This window comes from Protopterus annectens, chromosome 8.part0, assembly GCF_019279795.1.
Source record: "Protopterus annectens isolate FY-2018-M chromosome 8.part0, PAN1.0, whole genome shotgun sequence".
In the NCBI taxonomy this organism is placed as follows: domain Eukaryota; kingdom Metazoa; phylum Chordata; order Ceratodontiformes; family Protopteridae; genus Protopterus; species Protopterus annectens.
Window position 1 is genome coordinate 775,820,149 of NC_056741.1, and position 25,096 is coordinate 775,845,244.

Below are 25,096 nucleotides of genomic sequence, written 5' to 3' on the forward strand. Positions count from 1 at the left end.
AAGCTGGTGTGAATGACCTGAGACGTACCTCCCTGGACTACATGAAAAGAGACATAGAGGAGCTCTCCGATTATGTAGCCCAGGCTGGTATGACCCTGACCCTGAGCAGCATCCTGCCCTCACCAAGAATGATACCACAATACAAAGACAAGATGATCAGCTTTAACAATTGGCTCAAGTACTGGTGTCATTCTAAGGGGATCCAATGTCTGTCTGCCTGGGATGACATGTTGGACAAGCCACGCTGCTTCGCAAGGGATGGCTTACACCTGTCACCACTGGGCTTCCAGATATTGGCTAAGGCTCTTGCCACCCCCATAATGCCTTTTTTAGGCAAGGCTCAAAAGACAAACCCACCTCCTTAGAAAACAAAAATGGAAAAAAACTAAGGGTAATGCTGCTCAATGCCAGAAGTCTAAATCTCAAGATGCAGGCACTTGATGCACTCCTCAGCATGGAGAACATCGAAGTCTGTGCAGTAACTGAAACCTGGTTCAAAGCTCCGGAGAGCACCCCAGCGCTACCAGGCTATACCTCGTATCATGCTTTTCGGCCCCAAAACCCGGGCCAAACCACAAAGGGAGGGAGAGTGTCCATATTCATCAAGGACACCCACACCTCCAGGTTAGTAGCAACACATGAAGCATCAGAGACCATACAGGTGCCACTAACCATAGGCAAAACTGCTATACAACTGGTAGCATGTTACAGACCACCCTCCCAATCTCAAGAACCCCACTCAGCCTTCCTGAAAACATTGGAGGATATCAATGTATCACAAAATACCATCATACTGGGAGACTTCAACTACCCAAACATAGATTGGGTACATTATTCTAGCCCTAATACCCTAGCCCAAAGGTTCCTGGAATTCATAAATTCAAATGCACTGGAACAACTAGTCACCTCTCCCATTAGGGGAGATAATATACTAGACCTGATCATCACAAACATGGGGACAAAATGCTCCACATCGGAAGTATACCCCTCACTAGTGAGATCCAACCACAAACTAATCACCCTGGATATACATATCCCACCTCCACCCCCAGCACAATAGACGACAGTGAAAAACTTCTCAAAAGCAGACTTCACTCTTCTTAAGACTGAGATGGTATCCATTAAGCCCACTGTGCCAGTGGATACCACATCCCACAATGATGAATCCTTCACAAATGCTTTCTATGGACATCTCCAAAAATGCATGGATCATGCAATCCCAAACAAATTCAAGTCCCTCTCCACCAAAGGTAAGCGTCCTGTCTGGTGGACCTCAGCCATAAACAAATTGTATAACAAAAGAAGGAAGCTACTGCACATCAGAGCAAAATCCCATGAAGGGAAGACATCTCTGATCAACATTAGCAGAAAACTACGTTCTCTCATAAAAACATCCAAGGCCAACTTTGAGAGAAAAATCGCTAAGGACACTAAAGATAACCACAAAGCCTTCTTCAGCTATGTTAGAAACCTGGGTGGAAACCCTCAGATATGCTCAGAGTTGGTTCACAACAACATAAAATACACTGAACCCACAGATATTTCCAACATTCTGGCTGACAGGTTCAGTGCAAATTTCTCCCCTCCTTCACCCCCAAAAGAAGAAATACTTATCCCAGCTGAATGTAATCTCCCTGTCATCTCAGATGTCCAAGTGAGAACCACCCTAAACAAAGCAAAAAACACAGCATCAATGGGACCTGACAGTATCCCGGGTTGCGTGTTACGTGAACTCCAAGAGGAGCTAAACCCACACATAAAAATGCTATTTAACCTTAGCCTTACTTCAGGATATGTACCCGAACACTGGCGTACAGCAACAGTGGTCCCACTCCACAAAGGGGGTGCCTCTACAGACCCTGGAAACTACCGACTCATAAGCTTAACCAGCCTGGTCTGCAAAGCTATGGAAAGAATCATTATGGAACTCATAAACAGAGACATAGGGGACCTACAGACACTTGACCCCACCCAGTTTGGCTTTGTAAAGGGCAGATCCTGCCTTTTAAACCTAGTTGACTTTTTTGAAACAGTCACTAGAGCCATTGATGAGGGCAAAGCAGTCCATACAGCATACCTGGACATGGCTAAGGCCTTCGACACAATACCCCACTCAGGCATCATAGATAAGCTCAACAGCTTAAAAGTAAACCCTTATGTCCCTAGATGGGTTGCAAACTGGCTAAAGGACAGAACCCATAAAGTTAAAATCGCTGGAGCAATGTCAGACTCAAAGCCAGTCACAAGTGGTGTCCCACAGGGATCTGTCCTGGGATCCCTCTTGTTCGACATTTATTTCTCAGATGTTAAAGCAAACATGGGAGGGCTGTGACTGACAAAGTTCGCAGATGACTGCAAACTAGGTGCCATAGTCGATACACCAGCAGACACACACATCCTACAAAAAGGCCTCACAGAAACGGACAACTGGTGCCGGAGTCACGGCCTTAAACTAAATGCCAAAAAATGTATAGTCATCCCCTTTGGGAAAAACAAAGTACCCACAAATTATCATATAGACAGCAACCCACTGAGTACGTAAAAAGTAATCAGAGACCTAGGGACCCAAGTCGACAGCGACCTCTCATTTGACACCCACGTTGCCAAAGTGGTTAGAAAAATATTCTACCTTGCACACCTCATCATGAAGGGATTCACATCCAGATCCAAGGATGTCATTGTACCCCTATATTCCTCCCTCATCAGACCCATGATTGAGTACAATGCCCCATTTGGTATGTACCTCACCCGGCATTTGCAACAGCTGGAGAGACCACAAAAGTACCTCACCAAAAGGATCAAGGGTCTCCAACATATGTCTTATTCTGCCAGACTAAAGAAACTTCAGCTCTATTCAGTAGCATACCGCCTGCTCAGAGGTGATCTCTGCCTGACGTACAAGGCCATGTCCAATCAGGATCTGATGGACATGCTCCACCTCAAAAAATCCAAATCCACCAGGACCACGAGAGCTAAAGACCTAAACCTCGGCACAAGTATGAATAGGACATGCTGGAGGGATAGATTCATAACCCAGAGGTTTCCCATGCTTTGGAACAAGATCCCAGTTCGTATTAGGCAGAGCCCCTCACTGACTCTTTTCAAGAGAAATCTTGATGAGTGGATGGGAGATCGTAAGTTTACTCCGGGGGTCACATCTGTGTCACTGCTAGACAGGGGCACAGTAAACTAATTCTATTATATAAGGGGACTTTCATTGTGTCACTACTAGACAGAGGCACAGTATTCTAAATTTATTCTGTACATTTTGGTACCACTTCATGGGGTGGCAAAAGCCACATCACTATGGCTAGGCTTACAAATGCCCCAGGGCAGATAGCCTAGTACTATACTATGAAACTATGAAACTAAGTTCATGCACAGCAACACCAAACAAGTAGGTTTTAAAGTGCAGACATGTGAGAAAAAAAGTATAGGGTTTTACAGGTGAATATAAGAGCTTTCTGAAACCTGTATTTAACAGCATCCCACTGGGCTGTTATGCTAAAACCCAAGTAAAAGATTATCAGACCATTCAAATACCTGCATGTGCAAACCAACATTTAAATAAGAAACATAAACCAGTGCAAAGATACCATCAGTTAAAAACAAATGAGAATGCATGTGAAATTTAGAAGAACTTTTTTTTAAAGGTTGATTACTTTATTTAAGGAAAAGCTGAAAGCTAAAGCACATATTCAAACCTGGAAGCATATCCACCTGTAGCTGTTTTTACCTGGTAGAGACTGCTTTATATAAGCAGTTATTAATATGTCTACATATCATCTCAAATACTTGGAATGGAAAAGCTTATTATGTAAACAGAAACAATACAAAATATGCTATGGCATTCTAATCATTACAAATTATGCTCATTTAAAGGCTTTTTGAAATATATAGATGTGCATTCATAATAAAAAATAAATATGCAAATAGCAATGTACACAATGTTATAGCTGGGGCAATTAGCATAGTGATTCAAAAAAGTAAACTTTTTTAGTAATTGGATGTGTATATAAGTAATTGATTTACAAATGTGCAAAATTAACACTACACACATTTAAAAGTAACAAATGGCGGCTCATTTTATGCTATAATAGGCCTAGTGTCCATATTTACAAGTCTTTCATCATCATGTTAACTTTTGCCATTTCTCTCGATTCATTACCAGACTCCAACCTTCTTCGACACTCATGCCTATCGCAGATCTTCTCTGACATAGTCCACCCACCTCTTTGCTGGATGCCCTTATTTCCTCTTACCTTTTTCCTGTCTTTTCCAAATCTTCTCTACCAAATTGTCTTCTGCTTTTCTGCTCATGTGCACAAACCACTGTAATCTGTTCTCTTTGATCTTTTCTGCAATTGCAGCTACTTTGGCTTCTGCACTTATGTCCTTGTTTCTTTGTCTGTTCCACAGAGTGCATTCTACTACCAGTCTCAGACACTTCATTTGTATCACCTCTTGCTACCTCATCTGCTCTGCCTTTACTGCTCAGGTTTCTGTACCGTGCAGTAATACTGGTTGCATCACTATTCTGTACACCTTACTTTTCAGCTTCTTTGGCATTCTTCCGTCATAACTACACCTAACACTTTATGTCAGTTGGCTGCATCCCCTCTGATTCTAACTTTGACCTCTTCATTCAGACTTCCCTTCTCTTCAACCACCCCTCCTAGATACTTGAAGCTTTTTACCTGTCCCACTATCTTCCCTTCTATCTCAGTTCCCAGCTTCTTCAGATTTCCCCAATTTGCTGCCATTACCATTGTCTTATCTGTACTCAGTTTCATCCCATGGGCCTTCAGTTTTGCATTCCATTTCCCTATCCTTTGTTGAAGTTGTTACTCAAAGTCTACCTGTAATGCCACACCACCTGCAAACAGCAACTTTGTTGATCTGTCCCCTTCAAACTGTTAGCTAATGTAGTCCATCACCAGTATGAACAGCAGTGGACTCAGAGAGAAACCCTGATGCACACCCACTCCCACCGATAACACCTATGTTAAACAGAACACTGATCATACTTAAGTCATTGGCTCCTTGTACATAACTTGCACTAATTCTACCAATGTTTCTGGGACTTTGAATCACCTCAGGAATGCCAAACCAGCTTTCTTGTGACCTTGTCATATGCTTTCTCCAAGTCTAGGAATGTCTAGTTGGACTCTTTCCTCATCTCTAGCTTCTTCTCAACTATCTGTCTCATCGCAAACATTGGGTCAGTTGTGTTGCACCCTGACATGAATCCAAACTGCTCATCTCCCATCTTACTTTCTACTACTCTACGTATCCATTTATCAAACCCCCTCTCTAGACCTTTCATGCAATGTGACAGGAGTTTGATACTCTGTACTGCCCACAGTTGTAGCTGTCCCTTTTGTTCTTGTACACTGGTACAAGCATCCTTATTCTCCAGTCATCTGGGATACACCTTTCTCTCACAGTGCTATGAGAACCCTCAGGATCAATGTCTTCCCAGTCTCACCCAGCATCTTTATCATTTCTGCCGCGAACTCACCTGAGGCTGCTGTTTTCACTGACTTCATTTTCCTGAGTGCTGTTCTTATTTCTCCTAAAGTGGGCTCCTCTTCTTCTCTCATTGTTGGCAGTGTCTGGGGCAGTACAGCTTCTGTGGAGTTTTCCTCATTCAGAAGCTGCTGGAAGTATTTCTTCCATCTTATTTTAGTTCTACTCAGCCAGTAAAACTAAAATTGAACCTGTCCAGCACATCAAATTCATTGGAGTCACAATTGACAACAATCTAAAATTTGGCAAACACATCGCTGTAACTATCAAAAATTAAGCTAGGCTCACTATACAGAGTCAAGCCATACCTAACTGAGGCCACTAGACATTCCATAGCTAGGACTCATCTACTCTCTTCCCTTCTGTATGCCTCACCAATATTCACTAATCTCAAAAAATCTGATTTAAACAGACTGGAGTCCTGCTATAACAAAATCCCAACATTCGCTACTAACTTCCCTTACAGATCACATCACTGCACAGCACTTCATAAACTAAATTAGATTGAACTACCCAATCTCCTATCCCTCAACCAACTAACTTTCATTCATTCCATCTTCCACCATCCAGACAAATGTCAAGCACTCAAGAGTTTCGTGCAGCCCTACTCAAAAGGCAGGCCACTAAGATCCTCCAACAAACTACTACTCAAAGTAACTAAATCTAATAATTGTTATGGTAACGCTATTCTCCCACCAAATATCTAAGTCCTGGAATTCCATGCCTCAGACAATACTAAATTCTAGCAACACACCCAAATTTAAACTACTGCTTAAGGAGCACCTAACCAAAAATTGGCTTTGCTCCTTCACTAATCCAGACCGATCATTCTGTCATTCTTTATTCTTACAACCAAAATATCTCTTCCCTTACTAAATTCTAAAATCCAAACTACCCCTTCTATCACAGAATTCCAATTTCTCTCTACCTATCTCAAGCTTCCTACATTTTCATCATATTCTCTCCTTCTTGTACTTCACCTCAATATTGCCTTAGCTATCACTGTTTAGAACAAGTAAGACTACCATAGTAACAATCAACCATATTCTTGTTCATATACCGTACACGTATCTGATAAATATTTACCACCAAAACTATGATATCGATCTACTGATCAGGAATTTCTCTGTGATGGCACAAGCTATTACATGCTACTTTATTTGTTAGGTTTCTATTTTTTTCCACTTTATATTACTCTATCAATTTTTATTGTTTATGTATAAGCTTTTTATTACCTGTATTTATCAAAGTTATGTATTCTTGATTGTTATCTATTTCTTGTATTGTTTTTAATGTGTTTTTGTAATGGGGCTTTTCTCCCTGGGCCTTCACTGAAAAAGGAACACTGGCCCAGTCAGATATCCCCGACAAACAAATGTAAAATAAAATAAAATAAATCTGCCTTTGATCCCAAGGGTGTCTGACTATCTTCTTTATCTTTCTGTCTTGCAACATGACATAGTTTCTTTGTGCCACCTACTGAGTCACTTTTCAGAAGCCGGCCAGTATTCCTTCCTAGCCTGGTGCATCTTTTTATCTCCCACTTTTTCCTGCACTCCTTAATTTTGATGACTTCATGGACTTCTGCATTCCACCACCAGCTTTCCTTATGTACATAGCTGGTTCAGCCACATATCTGTTCTGTAGTCCTCACACTTGGTGTGTTGAGGTGCTCTCATTCTTCTTCATATCCACATATTTCCTCATCTTCTTGGGGTAATAGAGTCCTTAGTAATTATTTGAACTGCTGTGTTTTCTCTCCATTCAACTTCCAGGTCTTCAGCCCGGTCTCTGTTGACCTTAGTGCCTTCTCTGACTACTGTTTGCAGATGATTTTGGCAACTAGTGGTTTATGCTGTGGGCCAAATGTTTCACTGGGGATGCCTTTGCAATTACTGATTCTGCCCAAATGCCCTTTCCTTACTAGAAGGAAGTCTACCTGAGTTGCATGTTGGCCACTCTTATATGTGATCTTTTGACTGTCTCTCTTTCTGAACCACATGCTGGCTACTATCAAGCCATTTGGCAGACAGAAGTCTAGAACTGCCTCTCCTTTATTCTTATTGCCCCTCCCATGTGGACCTAGGCAGAACCATATCCTGTTCTGTCTGTCCCAATATGTGTATTCAAGTCACCCATTATTAACACCAATTCATGTTGTCCTCCTTTATCTAATAGGTCCTGCAACTGCTGTCTGAACTCCTCTTCACTATCACAATCCTCTTGTGGAGCATAGGCTGAGATTATGAATGTCATCCTATCATTATGCTGGAGTTTCATTGCTATGAATTTTTCACTAATTCTGATGACATCCCTCACTGCCTGCCAAAACCTCTTTCTCACCACAATTCCCCCATCATTTCTAGACTATTGTCCTCTTGCATAGTAGACTCTGGATCTCAAGCCAAATGGTTTTGCTGCACTGCCCTTCCATCTTGTCTCTTGGATAAATAGGATGTCCAGCCTCCTCCGTACCATCATGTCATCCACTTTCAAGCTCCAACCTGTCAGTGAACCTTCATTGAGTGTAGAAATTCTTGGTTTATGTTTGGCAGGTTGATTGATTTTTACATCCAGCTTTAACTCAACAGAGATATCCCAGGTAACCCAGGCTGGGCAACTGGATATCAGCAGGCCAGTAACTTACTGACCCAAGACTGCTAGGATTTATGGTGGACACACACTGGCCAAAAGGGGCACATCCAGCTCTTCCACCATTAGTATGTGTCCCTTGTGTAGATTGGAGTTGGCCGTGTCCTCAAGCCACTTACAAACGGCAAATAGCCATGCCCATTGGTGACATTAGTCAACATGACCAAATTACCTAGAGCCATATTTTACATTGTTGAGTGGTTAGGCCTGCCACGGCATGCAGTCTGTGGTCCATGTTCGCCTATCTTGAGGATAGATTGAGGAGGAAAGCAAAAATGATCATAGTAAAGTATTTTAAGTTTGTTTTATACAAACACACAGTATCCGTGGTAAAGTGTTTCAACTTACTACTCAAATAAACATTAGTTCTACAATGCTAGAATGACTCTATAAATTGAGCAGGCAACAAAAGGGTCATCTGTTCATGCACAAACAGCCTTCCAGCAGTTATAGCCTACAAAAGTACACATAGTAAAGTACTCCAACTTGCTTTGCACAAATACACATTAGTAATGCAAAGCCAGAATAAACCATTAAACGCAAGAAAACAACATCAGGGTCAGTCTTTTTCATCCCCATAGAACAACTCCATTGCTACAATTTACAATCACTTTATTGACTGTTTACCTCACAGATGTCCAACTGTAATAAAAATAATGGTTTTAGTGATTTATTTTAACTGTTTCTCAGTAACTAAGTTGCCAGCCATAGGAAAGTATTCCAATATACTTCATGCCTACATGCATTAGACTTGCCATACTAAGTCCATTGCCCATATTTGTCTGTCTGTTAGGATAAAAAAATGACCTACCTACTACAATCTAACTGTCAGAATAAACTGCATATTGACTTCAACATAATTGCAGATGAGGTCTACTGATCTTTCCAAAGCAGGATTCTATCCACTTCTTTCTTCAAAACTTTTAGGCTTCTGTGTCTTGCCATCCCATTAACAATTAAGGCCCCAAGGTTCTTTTTGTAATCTAAATCATGGGTGGGGCAAATAGAAGGCCATCTTGCCAACAGGTCATGGCAGATGTGGCAGTGGTTTTGAGCAGAAGCACCTTAGTGCTGGCAGCAGCTTTTTCTTCTCCTTTAAAAATAAATATCATAAATAAAAGTGCTCGTAGCCTGAATCATGCCTTAGGTGGCTGCCTGTTTCAACTATCTCTAATGCCATGATAGTAAGAAAAAGAAAAACACAATAATCAAGCCTAAAAGATATAATACCTCCAGTTTTTCCTTTAGGAACCCACAGTATCTTCAATAATTGTGAACTACACGATCTTTCCCATCATATTGATGATCTAAATAAGCTTTACTGAACCAGTCTCTACAAGTTTATTAATAACCTCACACATGATTTGGCCATGTTTAACTTTTTAATTCACTCCATCTTGGGCAGGCAGTCACCGATTATGCAAAAAAGGTTTAAAGTGTCAGAATTTTTCCTGGATTACCCAAACTTAAATCTCTCACAAAAAACAGAATCCAACACTGGAAGCAGTGGAAAGAGTCTAAAAATGAGATATTTTTTCTCTATTATCCAAATGTAAGTTGAAAATCAAGGCAGTAAAATCATCATAGCCAGAATAATGCAAAATATGATGGTATCAAAACTTTTCTGGAAAGAAATAAAATATACTGCCTTTTTTAAAAATAATACATACCAGCTGCAGATACAGGTTTTCACAGTTGACTTCAGTGGTGGAGGTCATTTAGATAAAATCTAGTGTCCAAATGTTGATTCACTAAAATATCTCTTAACTGAAGGGAACAAGGGGCTGTTCAGTCGTTGTGATTACTGCACAAGTGCCTGTCTCCCAAAGTGGCAACTTCTGTGCTCTACAAACTCTGGTCTGGTGACATAGCGTTATGCTAAGTCACACAACATAAAATTAAGAAGCTGTGGGAATGATATGCACCTCTTTTGTGTATAGTTCATTTACAGTTCATTGCCTTATCTCAGCATACTAGTACAATGTTCTTTTGTCTTTGTAAGTTCAGAAGGACTGATTTTTGTGTCTAATGCAATTTGTTTGATTAACAAGAATGAATAACTATAGGAAATACCACATCATAGATGAGGATGAAATTTGTTTGGCCTGGTGTTTCTTACTTCCATACATTGCTGTTACTATGTGCATTCTAGATAAATATATTAGAATAGCATAGAAGAACTTTACGTCATTGTCTTCCTGCAGTGAGAGGTATATAGGTCATCAAATTTATATCAGGTATATCCCACATCCAAGTTTTGTTAAATAGGCCACATAACTGCATCAACAACTGAAAACAGGATCTGATGTCTTTGTTGAAGTTTTATTGTTCTGCGCAACTTTTTAGGTAGTAAGCATTTTTCTGTCAATCATATGGGACAGTAATTGGGCATTTGCACCGCAGCTCATTATTATTTATGCTGAGATTTTGACAAGGAATAGCAACTTCACTTATTAAACACCTAATTCCCGGACATGCTGGAGGGAGAATGTACAGACAGAGAACAGAAGAGTTACTTCACAGTAACAAAATGCAGAAAATCTGCTAGAGGAAGTAATTAGATTTGACTGGAAAGAAGAAAAGAGGAACTAGCATAAATTTGATTTCAGAATGCAGTAATTACATAAAATAACAATTGATGTAAATACTTAGATGTCAGATGTACATAGACAGTTTTATGTTGCATTTGATGCTTATGAATGACAACAATTACTTGAATGAGGGTTATTTTCAAGACACTCAGTTCAGAGCTATAGGCCCTATTCAGAGTGTCGTTAATTTAAAAAGTCGTACGTTTTGCTGATTTTCTACATTCTTTAAAAATACTGATGAAGCTGCTAGAATAAATTTGGAACCATTTTGGGCAGCAAGGTCAAGCAGTGATGGTAATATAACAATTCAAGCATGTTTTGTTAATTGTTTCATCAGGAATCATGCCTGTGTTACCTAATTTCTTATTATGTAGTTTTGTGGAGGTAAATATAAGTAAAATAATGCCAGGAAATGGCTGCATCGTATGGAGGCTATTCCAGAGATATAAGCAATCTGAATCAGAGCTTATATTGAGTTTTACAAAACATTTAGTCACATCACAGTGATAAACATATTGTGCATTATTTATTTGTCTGCATTTGTTGGCAAGGAAAGTCTGACAGAGTAAAGTACACCTTTTACATGGAGGCTTGGGAAGAAAAGCTCCACAGAAGTAGCTATATAGAAAGTACCATATATATATGTTTAGAGTAACAAACATGTACTAAGGTAGTATTTATGTTAGTAAATAGTTAACTAATGAAATGCTCTATAAAGCATTGAAATAAGGGTAGTAATATACAGTTATGGGAGGAAATTAAGAGAGTTTATATGAAAGTTTTGCTATCAGGAATGAAAGTGATAATCAGTATAACCCTGTAGGATAAACTAGCCATTAAGGTGTAAGCAATGACTGAAGAAAAATATTTTTGAGTAATAAAGACTTCAAAACAACGTATGTCTCAGTTAAGCCGTTGCATCACATTTGCAAACTTTCACAGAATGGTTGCAGCTTAGTGTTGTTTTTTGCCATAAGAATAAATTGTTTAGGAATGTATCCAGCTAAGTCAAATCTAAAGTGAAAAATGTTAGCCTTCTTCTTGTACAACATTCAAAGTAATGTTAGCATACATCTTAACTGCCCAGATTTTCACAGAATGTCCAGATTTCTGTCTCATATTTTTATTTTTTTCTCTGTTGTAAAAATCACTGAGATCTTACACGTTACACATTTCAGAAAATGCATGCTGGTGTAAATCCTGTTACTCTATCAACTTTCTAACTTTATAAGATTGAAATAAAAAAAAATAAGTTTTGGGCCTTTTATCCCTTCATTAATTTTTACTTTGTTCAGAATACTTGTGCAAAGAAATTGAGAAGTATGACTGTTAGGCAAATATACACTGTGCATAGTAATCACTCATTCCTCTGCATCTGTTTAGAAATATACATTTAGAACCAGTTAGTCATTTTTAATACCTCACTAATTAGTATGACAGCAGCTATAAATGCAAATAAACAGTTCTTTGTAGAATGTCAAGGATGTGAGATGATAAATGCAGTTTTTCAGATATTTATTACAACTGACTTTTGGCTTTGTTATGCAGGTACTCACTGCCAAGATGAAGTAAATGAATGCAACACAAACCCATGTAAGAATGATGGACACTGTGAAAATGTTGCTGGAGGTTACATTTGCCACTGCTCACAAGAGGATCATCATGGCATATTTTATGGAGGACAAAACTGTTCTGATATTCTTCATGGGTGTGAGAGTCATGAATGTAAGAATGGTGGCACATGCATTCCATACATCAGGCAGGGGTTACATAAGTACAGCTGTATTTGTCTTTCTGGTTACACAGGCTCGAACTGTCAGCTGATAACTACATTTTCATTTGAAGAAGGTGGTTATCTTTATATTTCTACAACACATGATAAGAAGGAGCAATTTTATAATGTAACCCTCACGTTCCGGACCACACAGCAGGATGCAGTTATATTTTACAGAGGAAACGCAGCACATTTTATACTCTTAAAATTATCCAAAGGGCATTTGCAATCTGTATTCCAAATAAATAACCAAGTGAGCAAGAACCTCCATATTTTACAGAATGTCAGCGATGGAGAATGGCATAAAGTGGAAACAACAGTAGGAGATACTGTTGCTATGAAGCTCATGGATAAGTCATGCGATGAAGTATGTGAAAATCAAACTGAAACAATTTTCAACGACAGTCAACTGTTTCACAGTTTGCAAGATATATTTTTTGGTGGTTTCCCTGCAGATGGCAGGCTAAATGAGCATTTAGGTAACATCAATACCAACTTTTTGGAACCTTATTTTGTTGGATGTCTACAAGATGTGCATGTAGATTCCAAGAGTATTGTCCCTGAAAATGTTTCAGGCAATCAATCACAAAATCTCACACTGGGATGCCAGAAAAATGACTGGTGTAAAAATGATCCTTGTCAAGGCAAAGGGCAATGTGTAAACCTCTGGTTAAATTATTACTGTGATTGCTACAGGCCATACAAGGGGATAAATTGCTCAGAAGGTAAGATTGAAATAGCTACACTTTTATTCACAAATCCCTGTGTGAACCAATAACAAATTTCCATTTCTTAAAGTGAGGAAAAGAGGCTGCATTCAACGTGTATGATTTAAGTGTTTTTAAATGAATTAATTGTATTATATCTTAGTAGACAAGTTAGGCGAGAAAATGCACATTGTCTGGAGAGTACAATTAAAATGTTCACAGAAAACTCAACACACATGTTCATACCTTTATGTTTTGTATGTGTGTGTGTGTGTGTGTGTGTGTGTGTGTGTGTGTGTCTATATATATATATATATATATATATATATATATATATATATATATATATATATATATATATATATAAAATGTATTTTAACACTAACCCTATCCCCCCTCAACCCCAGTCCTACACTGTACTTTAGCAAAAATTCATCTGTAATGCTACCACTACATGAGACCCCAAGATATGCATCACATACAACTGTACACATGCCAACACAAACTCTATCCCTTCCCTAGGTCTTACTCTAACGCTAACCTGCAGATACTCAGGCCCATGATATAACCTTGTTATTAGCCTCTGTGCTTTTTCAACTTTTTTATTTGGCTTGTTCGATAGTTACAGCATGTGGAATTGCATTCAATAATGTGTTGCATCGGAGAGCTATAAAGTGGTGCGTTGGTCTCCCTGGATTGACAAGATAAGATACGCGTTTTAGAATTAGATGTGTTGCAGAATATGATTTTATTTTTCGTAGATTCACACATTGGTCAGAGTTTAAATTTTTTTGCACTATAGTCATTAAATCTTATATAATGTGTCAGTTTTAGTGTTTCTGGCTTTTTACTTTTGTGCTTTTTTGCAAACGTCATGATGATGTATTTATTGACATCAAAGCTGAGTTTTTTAACACTGCACCTGGTATACTTGTTTATTACATATTTTTAAAATTGTATTTATTTATATATTTCCAGAATAGAAGAACACAGATTTGTAAACAGTGCACATACCATTAATGATAATTCCTCAAGAATGTATTCCCTGCATGAAGAATTTGAAATTTAAGTAGATTATACCTGTACTACTATGCTGCATGGCTGTAGTCCTTATCTCACAATTATTGATGACTTTCCAAACACTGGCCATTATACATATGCAAAATGGTCAGATTCAAACACGGAACTAAAGATGAGGAAGTTGAAGCTTTCCATTCTCCGTACAATTATTTTTCATATACAAGCTCATATAATGATCCGTGGGCTGAGAAGCCTTGATAAGAGGAAGACAACATCTGGTGAAGGAAGAGAAAGGCTATTCCTCAAAGTCTTCCTACAAGGCTAATGAAATCAACATATCCAAAACCAAAACCCAAGCAGGAAACAAATGTGTGTAGCACTAGAAGCATTCCTCAGATTCTTTGCACTGCTGCAGGTGTATTCCTCTAAACACTCCTGGATGATGTGGAAGGTCAGAATTCTAGATCATTAGCCTCTGGTGTTCCACCATATATACTGTATATAAATATTTATGTATATATATATATATATATATATATATATATATATATATATATATATATATATACATGTATATATATATATATATATATATATATATATATATATATATATATATATTAGTATGGCTCTACTACAGTTTATCAAAGTTTCAAAACTTCAAAGACCATATGGCCGAGACCATATGATTGACGTTTTGAAACTTCAAACACTTTACATCAAGATCGCTGTACAGTGCAGAACTTGGGATTTGCTGTTTTCCTTACTGTAGTGCAATCTCAGAAGTGGTATATTTAAGTAGCAGGCAGTGTGGGGGATGCAGGGGGGCTTGCCCCCCCCTGCAAAAAGGTAAGTATAATGTGTTTTGTTTACTTTTTGTGCTTTTCTATTTTTATTTCAAAGTTTCAAAACTTCGATCATATAGTCTTTGAAGTTTTGAAACTTCAATAAACTGTAGTAGATCTATATATATATATATATATATATATATATATATATATATATATATATATATATAAATGAATGGCATGGAATAAATTTCTGCCATCCATCCACAACCCCTACCCCTTTTTCCCATTTCTGCACATAGGGTTGGGGTGTCACTTCAGCAATGGCAATCATTTAGAGCCAGGATTCACACTGCTTGGTAGCTAGCCTTGTCAGGGCGATTCTTCCATACCACACACTTGCACTCTCACTTACAACTATGGCCAATTTAGCGTGTCCAATTGACCTACTGCATGTGTTTGGAATGTGAGTGGAAACCAGAGCAGCTGGAGAAAACCTACATGAATATAGGGAGGAGACGAAGACTCAACAAAGAAGTCACCCCAGCTGAGAATTGAACCGGGGAACCTCTTGCTGTGAGGTGACAGCACTATTCTCTGTGCCACAGTACTGCTATATGACAATCCAATGGAGTGCTATGATTAGGCTCCAGGGTCAAAAAGGATACAACTTTGTTAAGCCACAGAGAAGAGTAAAGTGCCAAAAAACATCAAACTACTATAAACAAAATGCACCAAAAATGCTGTGTTGGTCTTAAATACGTTAATAAAGTGTGCGTTTTACATTTTTCTGCTCTGCAGTACTATTTATGTAACAATCATTAAGCCTGTGGACTTGTCCTTATTGCATGCAACTTTGTTAAGCACCATTTGGACAGAGAGGTGCTTTAAAAGGTTTACTATGCACAATTTCTGCACTGGTAAGCTCTAGTCTCATGATAGAGCATTATCAACTGCCACCACAGAATAACTTCCAATGCATTTCACAATTTTAAAAGCTATAGTACATTTATTTTCTCTCTCTCTCTCTTTCTCTCTCTCTCTCTCTATCTCTGTTTCTCTCTCTCTCTCACACACAAACACACTATCTAAAAGCTTTAAAAAGTGGCTCCTTCTTGAAGGAGCGCTTTTTTTTTGCCTTTATCTGTGTTGCAGCTGACTGTTACAGCTTTCATAGCTATAAAACATTTTGTGATCATAAATTTTTTCTCTGTAAATTGTAATATACTGGGGCCACTAAAACTATTTGTACAGGCTATCTAGTAATGTGTTCTCAATGTGGATTCAAGAAATTTACCTCTTGAACTTCACTATCCAGTTGAATAGGTAAAATTCTTGAATCTGGTTCTTAAGCATTTTAACAAATTGGCCATTTTCAGTGTCCTGATCATAATGGTAATACTGAGAAAACTATATACGTGTGTAGGGGAGAGCACATACACACACACACACACACACACACACACACACACACACACACACACACACATATATAGATCTACTTTACATGGTCGACTTTTCACAAAGTCAACTTTCATATGGCCAAGACCATATGATCGACTTTCGGAAAGCCGACCATGTAAAATGAACACAAAAAACACAATGAACACTTACCTTAAAACTGTTAGGAGGGGGGAAAGCCACCCTGCATCCCCCACCCCCCTAACTTAAATATACCAACTCCAAGATCACACTGGGGAAAAGGGAAATTATCCCATTCCGTAATGTACAGTGATAGCGGTTCCCCATGGTCAGCTTTTCAAAAGTCGATCATATGATCTCAGCCATATGAAAGTCAACTTTGTAAAAAGTCGACCATGTGAAGAGGACCCATATATATATATATATATATATATATATATATATATATATATATATATATATATATATATATATATATATATATATTTTCAATCTACTTCTAATAATTGAAAGCCAACTTAGCTGAAGATGACTTCACTGAGATGAGAACACCAAACCATTACTTTACTGAATGATCACACTACCAATGTTTTTAACCGGGTAAGTATGCACTTGGGCAACATGGAGAGAGAAAATACATCACAATATGTCAAACCCATCCAGGTGGGGGGCTATGTCCCTCAAACCCTCCAATATGCTGCACGCCCCCTAACTAAATATACCAAATCCGGGATCGCACTACAGTGGGAAAACAGGCAAATTTCCCTATGATAGCCAAGTGCATACTTACCTTGCACCCCCCCCACACACACACACACACACACACCCTGCTAAATAAATATACCAACTCCAAGATCGCACTACAGTGAGAAAAATTGTAAATATCCCATTCCGCACTGTACAGCAATCTCTATTCAATGTGTTTGAAGTTTCAAAACTTTATTCTTCTGGTCTCAGCCATTTGAAGTTTGAAGTTCTGAAACTTTGAGCTTCTCAAAGGGATCCATATCTGCACACACAGTATTAACTATATGTTTATGCGTAGTAAACTGGAGAAAGAGAGAGAGAATGGTCAATAGATTATTTTTAAAGTACTATGTTAGAGATCAGAGGTATTAAACTGATAAGTAAGGATTCCTTTAGGAGGTCATCATGAAATAAGATAGTTATTTAAGCTTGGAAGAAGGATTGGTGGGTTATTTACATAAACTGAAAAAATCAGAGCTAATAAGTGACCCCTGTGGTGTACCAGATTGTAAATAGGTGGAGTTAGAGACAGTACGGCAGAAGAGAATTGAGAAAGTTCTGTTGCTTAGGTAATTTTAGAACCATCTCAGAACATTGTTAGAAAAATCCTAATTTAGGTAGCTGATCAAATTTCAGGGAACAGTTTACTCAGTCAAAGGTGCATTTTAAGTTAACAAAGACAACCACTATGTCTAAACCTTTATCCATGCTATTAAAATTGAAATATGTAGCCTACAAATCACATCAGAGATGTTGAGTGAAGGCCTACAAATATGCCTGATGGCTGTTGCTTAACTAATGAAAATGTTGAGTGTGGTTAAGAATTTGTTTGCACACTAATTTTTCCAAAATCTTGGTGGTTGTAATGATGTTGATGTTGGAGGAGAACTGAGGGACCAGTGGCTTTAGGTAGGGTATAATAAGAGGTTATTTCTTCTCTGGGGTTTACTGCCTATGTATAGAAAGAGCTTAAAATGTAGGTGAGTGATTGTGCAATACCAGGAGAAAAAAATCTTATAAATTGCAGGTGCAGGGCAGAGATATTGAAATGGTAAAAATCTGAAAAATAAGGGATAAGACTGTAAAATTAAAATAAGTCTTCACTGATGTGCTTGAAAGTGAATTGTGGGAGATAATAGCAAAGCTCAATGGAAGATGCCATATGTATATTAGGTAATTGAATATTGGAAGACTTTCCATTAAATTAATCATGATAAAGGAGCACAAGACAGGAAACAGTGAAGAAGTAAACAAAGAGTTGGCTGATGGGAATGATAGAGAATTAGCTGCGTTGTTGGGCTTTCTAGAGAAGCTGAGAAGAGATTTAAGCTCAGTCCCCAAATGTTGTGGTCCTTGAAAAGCATATTCTGTCTAGCCTTGCAATATGTACTTTTTCTGTCTTTGCTGTCATTCTGACATTACACTTTAAAGACAGAAATTTATTATAAATGATTTTAATAGTAAATATTATAGGCAGCTTTACGTAGATGCCAATATTTATCACTGATGTGCATCTTATGCATAAGTTCTGAAGAGCCCCAGGGGCTTCAACTTTGTTCTAATTCCCTATGTGACTCTATTTATCATGAATTCATCAGTTGGGTGAATTCCATCCCATGTGGCTAAGCATTTCTGAAATCAAGATATTTTCTAAATTCTCATTTAGTTATGTATACAGTTGATCACTGTATTTTTTAATGAAATTTCATCATTAATTTTTCATGGCACATTCTTTTTCTGAACCCTATTAGGCAGACTTTGTTTATGCTTAATTGCAGCAGTGGTAACCCAGTTAATATCTGACAGACTGGATTTCTGTATTAACAATGCCTCTGTCTTCTCTGTAGTTCTGAAGATGGCATCTAAAGCTGACATCTCCAGTCTTCAAACGCAAAATCTGCATTATTCTTTAATGTTGGTTCATTTCCTGTTTCCACTGTAATACATTTTCTACTACACTATGATTTATTCTAGTTTTATTATTTTTATTCTTTGTATTTGTGCATAGACAAGATCTTTTTTCTAGATTTATTTATGTGTTTGTTAACTGGGATGGCAGAGTTGCGTTCGATTTTTTTAAGACACTAACTGAGGTAGAACCCTTGAGGACTACACAGTAAAGGAGCAGCAGCAAATGTTAAAAACTGTACAATCTTTCAAAAAACAATGCATATTAACTAGAAATATACACACAATACATTATTGTAACTAATATCACAGGCAATAATGATATTGCATAGAAGCAATTATAATGTACAAAATGTTATTAGTTCAAGTGGGGCAATAGTTAACAGCATCCTTGGTTAATGAATTTTATTTGCTGTGTTGAACATGTTCCACATAATTATTTAAGACCACTAGTTATTTGTCCCTGTTACCTAAGTCTAGGCTTTGTTCATTTTAGAGCATGCTTATCAGGGCAGCGGTATGTCATGGTAGTTATGTAAAGCAATTAAGTTGGCTAGCATCCAGTAGGTAACCTTTTACTCCAGTTTTTGAATACTCTGGTCTCAGAAAAGCCTTTATTTTGGAAAGAAATTCCATATGGGTAAGGCATTAACCTTTAATACATTTCTGTTATGGGAGTGTTCAGTAGGTTAGAGTCTTGGGTGAGGTGAGTGACAGGATATGAGTGTCATAACAAAACAGAATCAGCATAACAGAGAGGTATTATTGCTCAATGCTAGAAGCCTTAATAAAAAAAAAATAAAAAATAAAATCTTCACCCATAGAAGCACTCCTTCCCCAGGAAAGCATTACAGAGACCTGGTTCAGGACTATTAAGAACACCCAAGCAGTGCAGGATTTTAATGCCTACCACACATTCAGGCCCACCACACTACCTGAAAGCACTGAAGATGGTAATGTCTCCATATTTAAAAAAAAACACTTCACTTCCAGACTAGTTAGACAACATAAGAGTTAGAAACTCCTCCATGTCCATCTAAACATTAATAAGACACCGTATCACATCATGGCTAACTGTAAGACCCCCTCTTTGTCCCCCTCAGCCCATAACTCCTACCTAACTAGTATGTAGTCCCTATGCATTAAGCCAAACACCATCCTCCTAAGGGACTTCAAATACCTCTCAATAAACTGTTAAACATATACATCTTCTAGCATATATGCCTGAAGATTTCTTGGCTTCACCAATACAAACTATCTGGACCAGGTGGTCTGCACCCCAACCAGAGGCAACAAAATGTTGAACTTGATCCTCACCAGTATGGAACAGTTCTGTTCCCTACCAATTTTATCTCCATCCCTAGTCAAATCAGTCCACACATCAGTCACATTCACCATAAGACTAAAGCCATAACCAGCCTCCATTACTTCGGTATTCACAGAGTATGATAAGGCTAATCTACTGAAAATGTGTGATGACCTGGCTAAATTCCACATCCTCTTCCAACTCCATTCCCCACTGCATATGAAGAATCTTTTACTGTTAAATTCTGTCCACATGTGAATAAATGCAGAGATACATCTGTCTCCCTCTGAAGTAAGTATAATGCCAAATTCAAAAATAAACTTTCAGTGGTAGAACTCAAATATAAACAGGTTCTATAATAAAAGAAAAAAAAAAAACATTGACTGTAAAAAGAAATGGAACTTTCTAGATGCAAATGCTCTTAGCAAACTTATCAGTGAACTCTGGACCCTGATCAAATCAACCAAAGCCAGATATGAGAAGAAAAATGCCACCCCAGGCAAATGAAAATGACAAAGTCTTCTTTAACTATGTTAGAAACCTTAAAAACAATGCCCGGTACTATGCAGAGCAAAAAGTAAATTATATTACATAGTTAGACCCAGAGGAAATAGCCAATCTACAAGAAGATACATTTAGTTCTTACTTAATCCCCCTCCCCCTCTCCCCTCTCCCCATCTCCCCTCTCCCCTCCTTCATTTCAAGACTCATACCCACATCTACACCCCCCTCAAGTCTCCCATGAACAAGTCCTCAAGGCACTATCCAAGACCAAGAACATTAGTTCTATGGGACTGGATATCACACCAGGCTGTGTACTGGCCAGCCTGAAATAGGTCCTGCCACACCCCACTACAGAGGCTATTCAATGTTAGCCTCCAAAAAGGCTTTGTGAAGGATGACTGGAGGACAGAAGCTGTCATCCACTTGCTCAAAGGTGGGGCACCAATGGACCTAGGAAATTATTGACTCACAATCTGACCAGCCTCATGTGTAAGGCTATGGAAAGGATCATTATAGAATGAATAAGTAAAGACACAATTAACCTACAAACTCGCAACTCAAGCCAGTTTGGCTTTGTTGGCAGATCCTGCCTACATAATCATGTTGACTTATTTGAGAAGGTTGGTGGTGGTGCTGCGGTAGCGTTGTTGCCTCACAGTAAGACGTTGTCCTGTTCGATTCTCAGCTAAAGCGTCTTTTGTGTGGAGACATGCATGAATGGGTGTACCTTCGTTGAAGGGTGTGCATCAGAGCTGGCAACTCGGCACGTAAAAATCTACTGCCAATCATTAGCGGACCGGAGTTCTGCTGTGGCAACCCCTAACCGGGAAAAGCCGAAAGATACAACAACAATTAAAGCAGTGGATGAGGGCAAATCTGTACACACTGCATATCTAGCATTTCAAAGGTGTTAACACCATCCCACTCTCAGGTATCATAGCTAAACTACTCCTGCTAAATGTCAACTCCTGAACAAGGGTTAGGTGTTGGATAGCAAACTGTCTCACAAATAGAACATAGGAAATTAGGGCGGGCTTCTCTATCTCCTCCAAAGGTTTTGTCACTAGTGTTGCACCCCAGCATTCAGTCTTTGGCCCTTTCCTCTTTAGCATTTACTTCTCAGGGGTCAAAGCTGCTGTTAAGGTTTTATGGCTGGCCAAGTCTGCTGATGACTGTAAACGTGGTGCCATTGTAAACTCCACAAAACACATAAAAATCCTGAAGATGACCTTTCCCAAACCAATAGCTGGTGTCAAAACCATGGACTAAAACTAAATGATAAGAAATGTATAATAGTATCATTTGGCAAGCAAGAAATCCCTTGTTGCTGCCACATTGACAACACACCACTGGAAAGTGATCACATAGTTAAGGACACTTGGGAACCTATTTATACAATGAACTATTCTTTGATCACCGTGTATTCACTATTGTTGTTTTTTTATTGCACAGCTTATTACTATGGGAATGGCATCCAGGTCCAGGAATGTGATCATTCCACTGTAATCCAAACTCATTAGGTCAATCACTGAATGTAATGCACCCTTTGGTATGTATCTGTCCAAATATCTGACACAACTCTAATGCCCGGAAAGCTTTCTTACTAAGAAAATCAAGGTCCTAAATCATAAAAACTGTGCAGGCCATCTCAAAGCCTTGCCCCACTTTTCAGTGTCATACAGGCTACTGAGAGGTAATCTCTGCCTTGGATACAGAGCTTCAACAGACCCTGTCCTTTTAGACCTACAAACTCACAAGTCCAATAGCAGAATAAACATCCACCCACACTCTCTAAATCTCTTTTGCAACATATAAAGAACATGTCGGAGGGATAGGTAAGTATCACAGAGAATACCACTTCTTTGAGGTATGGACTTCCTTTGCAAAAACTGCAAAGTACTTCTCTTATACTATTTAAAAAGTAATCTGGAAGAATAGATGGATAACCAGAAATTAACCCCTGGATTGACACCCTTGTCTTTCATGAGTAGCGGTAACAAAATTGTTCTGCTCATCTCTGAGTTATTTGTACTTAAAATATAGGGGCCAAAAATGTCACGAGAATTATAGCTAGTCTTCTAAAGTTCCTCACATACCAATAGCCGAGTAAGTGTCTATGAACTTATAAATCCATAAACCTACAGAGAATGTTCTGTGCTTTTGTCTGGGTGAGTGGATGTATGAGTTAATGACATATCTCTGTATTAATGAAAAAAAGTAATAGGTCATGGCATTCACATTCTGCCTTTGTAATTTATATCCTAGCTACAGTTCTCTGATACATATTTCTGTGCCAAACACATTTGCCAGATATCCATTTGTGTCAGGTACATTATCCAGACATCTTTTCTTATTGTTATTAGTTAATATTGCATGATACCTGGACCAAGGATAATGAAATATATATCTTTTCCATTTTGTGGTTGGGTTATCCCTGTTAAGTCTTGTTCTCCTTAGCATATCCTTTTCTAGAAATTACACTACATGGTCAGTCGCAATAGAAAAAATATAGCTTTTCACTCTAGTCTGCCAGTAGCTTTCAGCTAAAAGTTTTACAGCTGACTCTTCCAACCTCTCATACTCTTCTGTTCTTTATTTCCCCATGAATTTATAAGACCTCTTTTTAAATGTACCACAGCTCACATTCTGGCACTCTGTTCCAGGCATTGTTCTTTCAGTAAAGCAGTATTTTCTTGGGTCAAGACCATACCTCTGAATTGTTTTGCAGAACGTCCAGATTTTTTCCTCATATTTTTGGTTTGTCTCTCATAAAATTATGTTTTTCTGGCAAATCACTGGTAAGTTATTGAGGACTGAAGTCAGAAAATAATGGCAGACATTTGAGCTTTAGATTTTATATCCTTCAGAAAATTCATACTAATGCAAAACTTATTGTTTCATTAACTTCCTTAGTTTGTAAGAACAATATTTAAAAGGTGCTCCTATTTTTGGGCCTTTGCCCCCTATTATTTATGGTTTTGTCCAGGTTTCTTGCTCTAAGAAGTTGAGAGGTATGGTCAAGACTACAGTTGAAACTCTTTATCTTTAGCACCTTCCTCCTCAGTTCTATCCTTTAAAATCCCCTTTCATGATTTTTGGACAAGATTATGCATCTCTGTCTCCCCTAGTCTTTACTGAGTACAGTGTCAGGAGCCCCTTCATTCATCCATAGTCTAGTTCTCCCTTTAATATCCTGCTTGATTTTCTTTATACTTTTTTCCGTTACTGTTATGTTCTTATTGATTCATAGATTCATAGATCCATAGACTGTTACTAGGCTAATGATCTAGGGGGCCTTTTAAAGCCTAGCCAAGTTTTCCAAAAGAATAATGATGTCTTGTATCGAAATAGGACATTGAAGGCCAGTCATTTATAAGCTACTTCTCTCCATAAGGAACAAGGGTGCCAGGCCTGGTGTAAATTTTCTATTCCCCATCCACTTGTCTAGGTTGTGCTTAACCTGGATAATAGATGAAATCAGCTTCACATGAATGGGAAGCCTGTTCCATACAAAGAGTCTTTGGGACACATATCTGTCTCTCTATTACGTTCTGTTTAAGTCACAGACAAAATTCGGGTCCCTAGACCTAGTATTTCTAGTACTCTTTGTAGGAGATTCATAAGTAAGGGGTTTGTGAATGCCTTGTAAGCCAGGCATAGCTCACCCCTCAGCAATCTATAGGAGACTGAGTAGTGGGAAAGGGCTTTAAGGCAGTCTGCATAAGGCAGGTTTGTTATGCATTGTGTTCATTTTGTAAGGATCTTTTGAGGTTGCTCTAGTTGCTGCATATGCCTGGTCAGGTACATGCTAAAGGGAGCATTGTACTCTATGACTGGTCTGATAAGAGTGTAGTACAGTGAGGATAATAACCTCTTTGGACCTAGATGCTGTGCCCTTACTTACAAGTTGCACAACATAAAAGGATTTCCTCATTACTCTGGCCACGTGGTGGTCAAAAGTAAGGCTACTGTCTATGTGCGTACTGAGATCCTTGACCACTGTGTAAACTATTAGGGGTGTATTATCAACATGGTAATTGGCCAGGATGGTTAACTTCCCAAAGGGTACAATTATGCATTGAGTTTAAGACTACGGCTTTGGCACCCTTTGAATGTTAGTATCTGCAGAGGAATCGATGATAACCCCC

General features: G+C 38.5%; 1 protein-coding gene across 1 annotated transcript in view; it reads left to right on the top strand.

Annotated features, from left to right (window-relative positions):
* CRB1 (crumbs cell polarity complex component 1) overlaps positions 1-25,096 on the top strand; it is an 856,806-nt gene that overhangs the window by 443,532 nt on the left and 388,178 nt on the right. The window contains exon 6 of the mRNA XM_044080246.1: positions 12,321-13,271. Coding sequence (XP_043936181.1) covers positions 12,321-13,271 — 951 coding nt within the window. The remainder of the gene's footprint in view (positions 1-12,320; positions 13,272-25,096) is intronic.